Source organism: Malaya genurostris, chromosome 2, assembly GCF_030247185.1.
Source record: "Malaya genurostris strain Urasoe2022 chromosome 2, Malgen_1.1, whole genome shotgun sequence".
Taxonomy (NCBI): domain Eukaryota; kingdom Metazoa; phylum Arthropoda; class Insecta; order Diptera; family Culicidae; genus Malaya; species Malaya genurostris.
This window is the reverse complement of record NC_080571.1, coordinates 316,428,644-316,441,091: the sequence shown is the minus strand read 5'-3', so window position 1 is coordinate 316,441,091 and position 12,448 is coordinate 316,428,644. Positions and strand designations below refer to the sequence as shown.

The window sequence follows — 12,448 nt, the reverse complement described above, 5'->3', positions numbered from 1 at the left end:
ATGTTTACAGTATATTTAAGATATATTTTACAGAGCGATTCGATATATTTGACGTTCATTTTAACTGGAATGTTCGGTAACATTTGACAGCTTCACTTTTTTCGAACTTCAGATTTAACTGTATTAATTACAGAGCACTTCGGTACATTGAACGTTTAATATGACACTTACTTTTACTTAAATGTTCAGTAATCATGACAGCTTAGCTATTTTCGGATTATAAATTAATTCGTTAAGCACATTTTTACCGAAATCATTACCGAACGTTCAGCTGTTGAAATTTCGGTAAAAAAGTACCGAGTAATTTCGACTAAATATTCACATTTTTTTTAGTTTAGCAATTCTTCCATGGTGAAAATTGGCGGAAAATTTGTCATGATAATCTAATAATATGTTTGATTGAATCTGACGATAGCATGCGCAAGTTGTAATGCGTTTTTAGTCTCTCTTTCCAAAAAAATAAGCATTCTAAAGAGTTTCGTTGCTCATTGAGAAAATTGAATGTATATTTTGTGTATTTTAAAAGTATCCTTTAAGTCTCTAAACAATTCTAGAAATGAATAACATAACATAATCTGGATCGACTTGCACCGATTTGCACGCGTCTTCAGTATGGCAAAACATTTGTGTCTAGCGAGTGGAGAGATCAACTCGATTCAAGACTTATTCTTGAAAGAAGCTTATGAGCAATTCCAGAAATCCTTAGCAGATCATCAGACTCGAACTTCTCCGATTTGGATGAAACTTTGCACATGGCTTCAGTATGGCAAACCATAAGTTTTGAACCGATTGAGAGATCAATTCCACTCACGACTGATTTTTAAAAAGGGCGTATGTATTTTTGCATTTCACGAAAATTGACTTTTTCAAATCGTTGTAACTCGGATACCGTTCATCGTACAAAAATGGTGTCCAGGAAGAAGTTGTATGGAATCAATAGGGCACTTTAAAAGAATATACACTGAAAAAAAATTTGATTTTTTTCTCCATAATTTCAAAATGAACCAAAAAAATTAAATTAAAAAAAATCAGGGTTTCGATTTTTTTTTTGATAATTTTTATTTTAAAGCTCTCATTAAAACCTACAGATTGATGGCTATCTCATCCGTGCCTTTTGAAAAGTGAAGAAATTACACCTAAAAAGGTTTACGGGTCTCGAGATGCATTCACGACCATGTATTTTGGTTACGTGTCACAAGAAGAATATGAACGGGGTGTGACCGAGTTGAGTAGTGTTTATAAGGATACCAAAATGATTCCAGGCACATAGAAATACCATTCTTTCGTTCCGATTTCAGAAATTGTGTTCTAATCAAATATCCAAGTATCTCAAGAACAGCTACTCTTAGAAGAAAGAATATCATGAACAAATCTATTGCCTTTGACCTGTAGAATAATATTCTACTGTTTAAATGATTATCTTTCAACGAGAACTTGAAATTTCGAATATATCTGTAAATTGTTTTAACTGTAACTTCTTCATTTTTCAAAAGGCGCGGATAGGATAGCCATCAATCCGTAGGTTTTAATAACAGGTTTTTTAATAAAAATTATCAAAAAAAAAACTAAAACCATATTTTTTTATTTAACTTCAACTTGCACGGAATGCATAAGAACGCAGTCATGTCTCTGAGTGTATCTTTTTCCGAAAAATCAACTTTTCTGTAAGTTTTTCATTCATTTGGCTTCTCCAATATATGTTTCCACTCAGTCATTGCAAAAACTGAACTTAGTTATGACGACTTTACGTCAAACAAACTATAAAACTAATTTAATTTAATATTTCATCTACGATGGTTTTCAATCAAACTTTCGATTCAACTGATGTCTATTCCAAAATTCGATTTATTTGCATGCCGTGTAAATTTCATGATTTCTTTCTGTACTGTTGCTCTGAAATCGAAAAAAAATTTTAACTAAAAGGGCTGAAAATCCAAACAAAAACTGCTGAATTTTAGGCAGATCCAACTTCCTGTTTCGAAATTACATTTTTTTTGCTGCAACATCTCTGTTAAAAAAAAACACAATTGCTATTTTATAAATTCCAAGTTAGTGTCATAGACGTTTAGTGAATCAAACATGTCACACACAGCGAAAGTGGAAAAAATACATCATTTCCTAACTCAGATGAGAATTTTTGCTCTTTTACCGTATTCCCCACACTTGGCCCCTTCCGACTATCATTAGATTCTATTGATATCTCACGCACTTGCTGGGCAGCACTTCACATGTTATGAATATGTAGAAAAATGGTTTCACGACTGAAATATGAACAGATTTTTCATCGTGGCAATCGTGAGTTACACGATTGGAAAGGTGGCAAAGATGCGTAGATTTCGAAGGCAATTTCTTTGAATAAAGTGTTTTGTTCCTACTTCTTAGGGATCGTTCATAAGCCTCGTAGACCATAATTTTGAACTTTCAACCCCCCCATGAATAGCAGTGTGGCTATTTGAGCACAGTATAAAAATGTTGTCTTTGTCCTTCTTATATCCAAAGCGGTAGCATTCGAACATTATAACATTAAATGGAGTTATCTACTTGATCTCACACAACTCGCACATGTAATCACTTTGAAATATGAAATTAGAGGCTCTGAAGACCGAACGTTTTACAGTGAAGTCTCCAACAACACAAGGAACATGGATTAGGAATCCGACAATAAGGTATGTTATCCCAGATCATTTGTTTTTTCGACTAATTGGGACAACAAACGATTATCTCGCTTCTGACCACAGATAGAACCAGAATCTCTTCAATAAATTTTTAGTTCGTGTGTAGACTTATAATTTACGATCATTTGATGCAGTGATTAGTCCTGTGACTCAAAATTATGCAGATTTGGTTAGACGGTTTCTTTGGAAAAGTGTATTAAAGTTCCAAGATCTATTAGATGATTGATAAAATACTTCTCATAGTATCTAGCGTTAGTGAGTATATGAAGTTCTAAGCATTTATAACTAGGAATGAGAATTGTTTTGAAGAGTGTCTTCGACACAGTTTGAGAACTACTTAGGAATATACAAATTAAACATATATTTTCTTGGTTGCTTCTCTAAGCCACTAAAGTATTATGAAGAATTAGCTCTAGGTTCTGAAATCTGAGACATTCAATGTTCGATGTTCGAATTTCGTAAACAATGAATTTTCCATACTGTAGGATATAAAGTTATGGGTATTTTCAGAACGGGTTTTACGAGTAGATTATTTTCGCCATCAAGGTCCCCGATTTCTGGATGCACTGAAAATAATGGTCTAAAAATTTTGGAATGAACTTCGCGACGTCGTATGATTACAAATATCGAAACATTTTCAAAAACTGAACGCAAAAATTGTTACAGAATCGGATACTTATCTAGAAGGAGATGGATGACATCAAATATATTTCTTATATCAAGTTCTGAAATAAGCTCCTTCTACGGCAGACGATCAGCGAGATGGGAATGCCAAAGGAACTATTCAGATTGACCTGCTTCAGACAAACGTGGTATATATCGACGACAGCCAACTTATCTAATGCCTCCCAGACGTGTGGTTTGATACCAATATTCTCGTGGTTAAAAAGAAGGAGCATTATTTGCGTAAAAGTGGAAAAAATGTTGAAAAAATCGTTTCTTCGCGGTTATGGTTGCGGTCAACTGCAGGATCTCGGCTCGGGATGTCAAAGCATTTTTGTAAAAGGCAACATAGGATTGAAGGAATAGTTCTTCCATTGAAACTTAACTATGTATTTTTGTGTTGCCATTTGAAATTTGCTCAATTTCAATGGATTCACTAAGTTGTTGATTTTAATATTTTCATATTTTGAGTTTCACAAAACTTTTGCCTTTAAACAGCAAAATGATAACATAATGTGATATTTATTGAAAAATTGATGAGACGATATCATATTAGGATTGCAATCTGATGTTGCTATCATAATCAGATTTCAATTTGTTCCCATTTTGATGTTAGACTTTACTCGGGTAACGGTTCAAGTCGAACTGTTTAAGTTTTCACTATACAGTTCAATTTGCACTGCTCTGCACTGACTAGTCGAAGACGAAGCGTAAAGAATAGTAAATCAAATACTAGGTACGAAACTTTTGGTTTACCTCATCTGATTAAAAAGTAGGTTCTAATTAAAACGTAAATGTTGCTTCCAAGAAATTTCAATTCCCAAGTTACTCCACAGATAACCCCTAGTTATAACCAATAAAGCTGTGGAACCTTGCATTAGACTTATAAAAGTTTAAATGGCTGAAAACCGCTGATCCAAATGGATTACCGTCGGAAGAAATGATTAAAGTTTAAGCGCACGACAGAAAAGCAATCAGAAAGCGAAGAAAGTTCTTTACTTACATTAAGACCCAATTAGCACTTACCAGCTCGTGTCGAGGAATCGACTGTTTCGTTGAGTGTGTCTAAACATTCGAGTCGTTTTTGAACAAGCAAACTGACCGTCGCATCCGTCGTTGTGGATGAACTCATCTCGCTCTCTCTATCTATCTAGCTATCTATCTCTCCTCTGAGGGTGCTCGGTTGGTTTGACAAAGCAGGGACCTATTTAATCTACCTTTTATGTGATTAGTACTCGCTATTGGCGTGTTTGCAGGGGGTTTATTTTCCTTGTCTATTTGTATGCCTTATTTTCATTTGTGCGACAAGTGCCAGTGCCGAGCGTTGTTGCGTTTCACTGGGTAACGATCTGCCCGGTCTTCCGTGCAGGAGCGTGTTCTGCGAATTCCCGGTGCTATTTGTAGTACGGGTTAATTGTGTTGGTTTTTATTCGTTTTGCTTGTCCTGTTTCGCCGTGGGTGCGGGCGAGCTTTGTGATGATGGCTCTGTAATCTGTAATGAAGGATAGTGAAGGAAAATGAAAGTTGTAAAGTTTCAGCTATAATTCATAGAACACAGAGCAAGTTGTTACTTAATTATGGATGAGCATGCTGCCGTGATTTACTGTTAAATTGTGGAGAGGTTTTTCTAGAAAGTTAAAGATTTGTCAAGTCAATGTATTTTAATAATTACTCAAACTGCTATCAACCGAAAAAGGTTTTCCAACTAAAAACCTTATGTGCAATATGCAATGGGTCGATTACAATAACTTCGTCAGTAATGGATTTAATTCGAATCACAATTGAATGTTTCCATTCCATTTAGGACAATAAATTACAGTCCTTCATAATTCAAAAATATTTCGCAACAATTGCTGCAAATGCAAATTGTCAAATCCAAATTAAGTTCCTTTCCTTTAACTGCAATTAAAGCTACTGTAGGTATTAAATCACATACCACATACTGATTATGTTTACCACTGCAGCGATAGAAGCCTTTAGCAGCGTCGTTCATCATCTCAGCGATCTTTCTCCTGTTATGTATTCGTTTAGCATTCTCGTGTTTATCCTTCATTTCCACGAAATCTACTTACAATACACGGTAGACTTACTGCCCTTTACCGTGGATGTTGAGTAAGCTTAGGAAGACGCTCTGTTTACACTGTATTTTAACATGTTCCAGCATTTCCACGTTAATTTGTTATCGTAGTAGGCTGTCTTCAGAAATACCACATCAACGAAATTAACCGAAGCCTACTTCATTCCACGGAATGAGCATTACAGGATTTTACAGTGTTGTTTTACTGGTAGGTAATATATTGTTATAAAGAAATTTTCTAAAATGTTTGCCTTGTTGTGGGATTAGTTGGATGTCTTACGTTGGACTTTTCATCTCAACAAATTAAAACTGATTATTATTTGAACCAATTCCACATGTTCATACATGTTCACCTTATGCCACGGTAAAGGTCTACGTAATGCTTCGGAAATCCTTTTTTGAGGTCGATAATCTTCTGCCAACTGCTTTTTTTTATAAACCATCCTTTCATGAACAGATAATAGCCGAAAGAGAACCAAGTAAGTCGATTTGTGTGAATGGGGAAGCAACTCGAGCCCTACATAATCGATTCTAACCATGGGTGCAACGCTCTTGTGCTCTTGTCTTGTCAAGACAAGTCTTACTTTTTTCCTTTATGTGAAGCTGTCTCGCAGCGATTAAGGGGGTTAGCTAGTGTGATGAGCGTTTTTAAAGCTAAAGGGGATTTTTTTATTATGAAAACATACATAACTATGAAGAGATCGAGACGGTTACGGGTGTCTGCTACTGGCGTGTGATATTGGTAAAAGACAGTGCTGCGGTAACAGAAACGGTGGTTCGCTTGTTAGATTTCGTTTAATAGAGTATGAAATAGTAAGTCTAGGTTAAACTAGAATCAAAAATGTTTTAACTGTGTTGCTTTCAAACGAACCAACTTCGGCTATTCCGGTCATCTAAATCCGGTTTCGGACGAATTGGAAATAGTGATCTCTCTTTTCTCAAGATGGCCAAATCGATTTTCACAAACTTATAGTCTTACAGTTTCATACAGAATTCCTAAATTTGTTGTGGATACTGCTTCCGGTTCCGGAACTACAGGGTAAACAGAATTTGTAGAGTTTGTTAGGCTTGGTTCGAACAAACTTTTCTATTCAATGAACAGTTGTCTTTGCGAATTCTACAGTAACATTTATGATGTTATGAGTAATATGAGAAAGGCATCGTTACATCACTAGGTGGATTAAAACAGGTTTTTTATGCTCAGATCAAAGCATGCTGTGCGTATGACTGTCAGCTTTCGTTTACTTGTTTGTGCGGTTGAAATTCTGCGTTTTCAAAATGTCGCGTATTGAAAAGGAAGTGAAAATTAAGGTTCTGGACACATGGCTTAGTGAGAAGAGTATTACTATGCGAAAATTGGCGAAGCGGTTCGGAATTCATCATGCCAGTGTTAAAACCATCATTATTAGGTTTGGGGAACACTATTCTTCGGATGAGCTACCCGAAAGAGGCCGAAAACCCGGTTCTTCCAACCCGAAACTAGAATAGAAAGTGGTATCGTTAATCATGAAGAACAAATCAATGTCAATACGTGATTTGGCCAACAAAGCAGGAACGAGTGTAGGAATGATCCAGCGTATCAAGACGCGCAATCACCTGAAGACCTACAAGAAGCAGAAAATCTCGAAACAAAGTGTAGAACAGAAGAAGCGAGTAGCAACAAGAGCCCGGAAATTGTATTCGCGTCTTTTGCAGTGTCCGGATGCATGCGTTTTGATGGACGATGAGACTTATGTAAAGGAGGACTCAACAACCCTTCCAGGTCCACAATAGTTTACTGTCGTCGTTGGGGAGGATGTGAGCGATACGGACAGGTCGATTCAAGTGGAGAAATTCGGTCGAAAGGTACTGGTATGGCAAGCAATATGTTCCTGTGGTTTGAAGTCAACCAGTTTTTGCACTCCCGGAACTATAAATGCAGAAATCTATCGATCTGAGTGTCTCCAGAAAAGATTATTGCCTTTATATAAGAAGCATAGTACACCAGCACTGTTTGGGCTGGATTTAGCGTCGGCTCACTATGCCAAAACCACTCTCAATTGGCTTGCGGAAAAGGGTATAAATTTCGTTGAGAAAAATATCAATCCACCAAATTGCCCTCAGCTTGGACCCATCGAACGTTATTGGGCAATCGTGAAGAGGGTGTTCAAGAAGGCAGCTGGGAACATGAAACAAATTCCTTAAAGCTTGCCAGTAAATTCTTTTAGTATGCAGGTCTTATTAGTTTATAACCAAACAAACTAACCGTGACTGAATCGGTCGAACTTTGAATCAAATAATTGTAGTGTTAACCTATTGAATGAGGTTGGATTTTATCCGCATCCGACTTTCACTATAACGAAAGATAAAAATGTCTAACCTTCATATAGTTTATCACACAAAAAAGTACGAAATTTTCGAATCAGATTGAAAAACTATTCAAAATTGTAGGCCTGTTTTACTTACTACAACTTAAACGACGACAGTTCATTGCAAAGGTCATTCACAAATAGCACAAACAGAAGTGATCTGAGACGACTCCCTTGGTGGGAAACATCTGTTATTATATCAAAAGGATCGGAATGTACAGCTCCGACTCGAACTGAGGCACTACGTTCTATAAGATACGAAAGAATCCAGTTTGTTATCCAATCAAGGAATCCATTTAGTCTCAAGTTTTCAACAGTGAGTACATGAGGAACACAGTCGAAATCTTTGTAAAAATCAAAATACACCCCATCAATTTGTTGTCGTTTTTAAAGCTTGTCAATCAGAGATGACGTTGTCCCTATGCTGGCAGATGAACTACTTTTTCCCGGCAATCTTCGATTTAAACTAGGGATGCCACCGCCGTTGATGTGCCAAACGGTTCCGTTTGACCGGAAAGCTGCTTTATATTGAGTTGACGTCACCGATCAAAGGGTCGCCCTTGTGTTTCTTCTAAACACGATCGTACAAGAGCCGCTTTTTGGATATGGAATTCTTCTTCTTGTGTCAGTTCGGATGTTTACCGGCTTTATGCGATTTGTGTCCTTCCTTGGCACCATTTGAAAGATTGCGTTGTACCTTCTGACTACATATCCAATCGAAAGATCGGAGTTGGATTTAACACACTACATCACTTTGGTACGCGGCTGAAGATCTTTGGTACCAAGTTTTTCATAAGTCCACTGAGAGCTTTCCACACTCACGGATTTTTTGTAGGTTTTGAACCCTCGAAAAATGGTTGTTTTCGGCATCTTCAGCATTTTAGCCAACTTGGGACCGACCCAAGTGTCACATGTAACTTGTTCATAACAAATAAAAATAAAACTGATGCTGCATAATGGTCGCATGACAAACACGACGAAACAAGTCGTATTATGATAGTGACAATGGAGTCAAAATAATGTTACGAATTGACATCTCATCATACTAAGTTAACAATAAGTTCCAACCAGAGCCGTAGTGAACATTTCTGGCGCCCGAAGCAAACTCAAAAATAATCGGCCCCTCCAATTATTCAACAAACACCATTGAAACTGTAAACGCCACAACACCAATATGATCTAAATATTGCAGCCAAGTGGGCAGTTCCCACAGGAACAAAAAAGAATACGACCACCATCGACAAGTATTCACTTCATCTGGACAATCCCTAAGTAATATTCATCCCATTAGCCACTACAGACTAAAACTGGAGACGATCCCTCAGAGTTTCGATTGTCAGCATACGACAATGTGAACCAAAAAAAAACAACTTTACATTTAATAAAATTATCCTAGTCTTAAGTACAATTAAGAAATATTCTCGGCATCTTAGGCAGTTTGCTTCAATAAAAATATTCTGTTGATTAAAAAAAAAGTTTTTCATAAGGCTTTTCATATGAAGCGAAAGAAGAACCAGTGTACCCCTGCGTTAAATTTATTTCGAAATGGTTCAAAATTCAAGAAAGTTTCAAAACCTTTGTTTTACGATCAACATTAAAATTCCGATGTAATAATATATAAGATTTTTTTTACGACTGAACCTGAATCCTGGAACTGAATTTTGGACACGAATTCTGAATTTGGATTTAGGGCCTGGACTCTGGAAATGAATTCTTGTAAGTGGAATTCTGGAAATGAATTACGAATCAGAGCCCTAATTTTGAACACTCGACTTACTCCTGGATTCTGGACTTGGATTTTGGGATTGGATTCTGGATTTGAATTTTAAACTGAATTTCGAAACAGAATTCTGGACCTAAATTCTGAATCTTGATTCTGGAAATGAGTTTTGGACCTAAATTTTAGATTCCGCACTAGAATTACAGAATTTGATTCTGTATCTGAATTATAAATTTTTATTCTGGTTCTGGGAATGAATTCGGGACCTTAGTTCTGAGCTTTTATTCAGAACCTGGATTCTGCATCTAATTTCTGGACTTCAATTATGGACCTGCATTGGGAGTCTGGATTTTTGGTTTTAGAATCCGGAGTCTGGACTAGACCTAACCTAGATTCAAAACCCAAATTCTGGGACTGGAGTCTGAACCTGAGTTTCGTAGCTGAAATCTGAACCAGGACCGAAAGTTTTAGAAATTTTTTTCGTTATTCACGATTCTCATACTACTGAAAATTTGATCGAAAAAAACTAAACATATTTTCGATGGTATAGAGTTTGCTCATTCTGGAAAAGCGAACCAGAGTTAAATTACACGTTTCCCAAAAACTTCGCCCCCGCTGTCGAGATATGAAAGTCGTGCGATATTTATAAGGACTAAAACGCTGCAAGTTCGACGAAACCCTTCGATTGTTTTGAGCCCAGTGAACATGTAAGGAGTGTGGTTCAATTGTCGAGATCTAGTGTCATATAAAAACATTATTTTATAAATTTTAGATTCTCTGGAACTTGAAAAAATTTTGAGATTTCTAAAATCGAAAATTCTTGTTTTTTTATACCAATGGTATTAAAATATCTTAAACTTCCAATTCTAGTGTTATCTCAAACAATTTTCTGGAAAAAAATAGATTCTGGAATTTCGAAATGTTTTAGAATTGCATCAAATATTGAGAACTGGTGTTACCTCGACGTTTAAGGCAATTATTTAGCATCAAACTCCTACAAAAATAATTGCCTCTCATGAAAGACGAATAGTGCATTAAAATCTACAGAAACCTGATGAGCATAGATTCCTTTTCCTCGGCACAAACGAACCTCACTGAATGCAAGTTGATTCAATACTAATTTCGATTGTGTGAAGAAGCTCAGTTTACTAATCGCGTCCATTCTACGCGAACTGTAAAGAGATTTAATGCATACGAAATTGTCGTCTTATTTGGGGAAGCTATGAGAGATTATGGCGGCATCTCTTCAGATTTTTGTAGCAGTATAATATTAATTTGAGACCTAATCTTGTTTAAATAGTTTTCCCTAAAAAACCTCATGAAATTAATTTTTCATAAAATAATTGTACTTTTTTTCAATTCCATCATGTTTTGGCGCCCCCCGGCTGTTGGCGCCCGAGGCGGTCGCCTCACTCGCCTCACCCTCATTACGGTACTTGGAGTTTTCGCGTTGGTATAAAAGCAGAATTGTACAATTGTCGAGCTATTTTTCCCACGGTATTGCTTCTTAGAGCGGAAGCGAAGATGATTATTAGCACAATAACTCCATATTTAAATTTAGACTTTTTGTATTTTTTGTGCGTCCTTCAAAAAACTGTTATCTCTGGAAGATTCGTCCCCTGGAAATATGATCCTAGCATTTCGGCCATTTATTTCAGAAGTGTCCCACTAACTTTCTCATAACATAATGTAATATTCAGCTAGCTAACCTACTGTGTTAGGGGCAGCGTGGGTTGTGTAACTGCTTGCTAGGATGGCATGGTGTAAATTCACATGCTCCTCTTTTATGCAAAACTAGTGAATGGAATAATAATTCTTCCAGTCAGTAAATTAAATGGAATGTATCCAGTGATGAATGTCTCCGCTTAATTGCTACTTCACCAAGGAAATGATACTAATTTTAATTACTTTCAGTTTGCACATTCAATGGGATTCAATAGAAAATTTGTGTGTGTGTGTGTGTGTGTGGTTTTGGAAAAGTGCCTGTTCTTCATCTGGATGCAGTACGAGCTGCACACGTTCCGACGGAAAAAGAAAAACCCAGGAACTGCCACTACATCGTTTGACTGGAGCTGTTCAAAGAAACAGGGGCTGCCAAAGAGTGAAACTTGAGAAACTACTTCACCGGCAAAGAGTGAGTGTGTGAGCTCATGCTGGGCGCGTACTATTTGTCTTACATGCTTACATACAACTTCCATAAGCTCGTTGCCACCCTCTCGGGAATTGCATAGGTTTACGTGAAAGAACTACTCAGTGGAAAACGCAACAATAGTGTAGTCCTCTAGAACACATACCTACAGGGTTGGATGGTCCGAGCTTTACGTGGGCGGGATGAAAAAATAACTTACAGTAAATAAGTAGGTTATACAAAGAAAAGATATACCGAGCTTAAAAAAACGTTTTGCGGAGACCGTCTCTCATTGCGTCAATGTTCTCCTGTGTAGTTTGAGGAATTTTCTATTTTGGAATGACATGTTGACAGCAGCAATATTACGTATCAGTCTGTGATCCCAACCAGGGAAAAAACGGTGTGTCGGTTGAGGAAATTAGTTTTCGCCAGTTAAAACCAATGGATTTATCAAATGGAAATTTTGTGTATGAAACCAATGCGATTAAACGATTAACCATCGTGACGAACAAGTGCTGATAGCCGATTCGATTTTGCACCCTCTGTAGCGACAATGACAATTATTTCAATTTATTTTCTAATTTTACATTCACGGTAACAATTGAGTTTCAATCACCTGGAATCGAAACACGGTGTCAGCAGATGCTTCGAAATTCGACCGATCGCTTAACATGGACGATGAGTGAAAGGGAACAATCAACAGGTGATAAATCCACAGCTCATTTTCCGAATGTGCCCATTCCGTGCATCAACATTAGTTTGTGCTACCGATAACACCGATGCAAGATAATCAGCTTATGTCATTCGGTGGGGGTGTTGAATGGAACAGGAAATTTA

At 36.9% G+C, this 12,448-nt stretch overlaps 1 protein-coding gene across 1 annotated transcript in view; it reads right to left on the bottom strand.

The window, feature by feature from the left end:
• The window catches only part of LOC131431202 (calcitonin gene-related peptide type 1 receptor), a 228,978-nt gene that overhangs the window by 27,742 nt on the left and 188,788 nt on the right, over positions 1-12,448 (bottom strand). The window contains 1 exon segment of the mRNA XM_058596780.1: positions 4,365-4,830. Within this exon segment, the coding sequence (XP_058452763.1) occupies positions 4,365-4,470 (106 nt within the window). The 5' untranslated portion in view covers positions 4,471-4,830.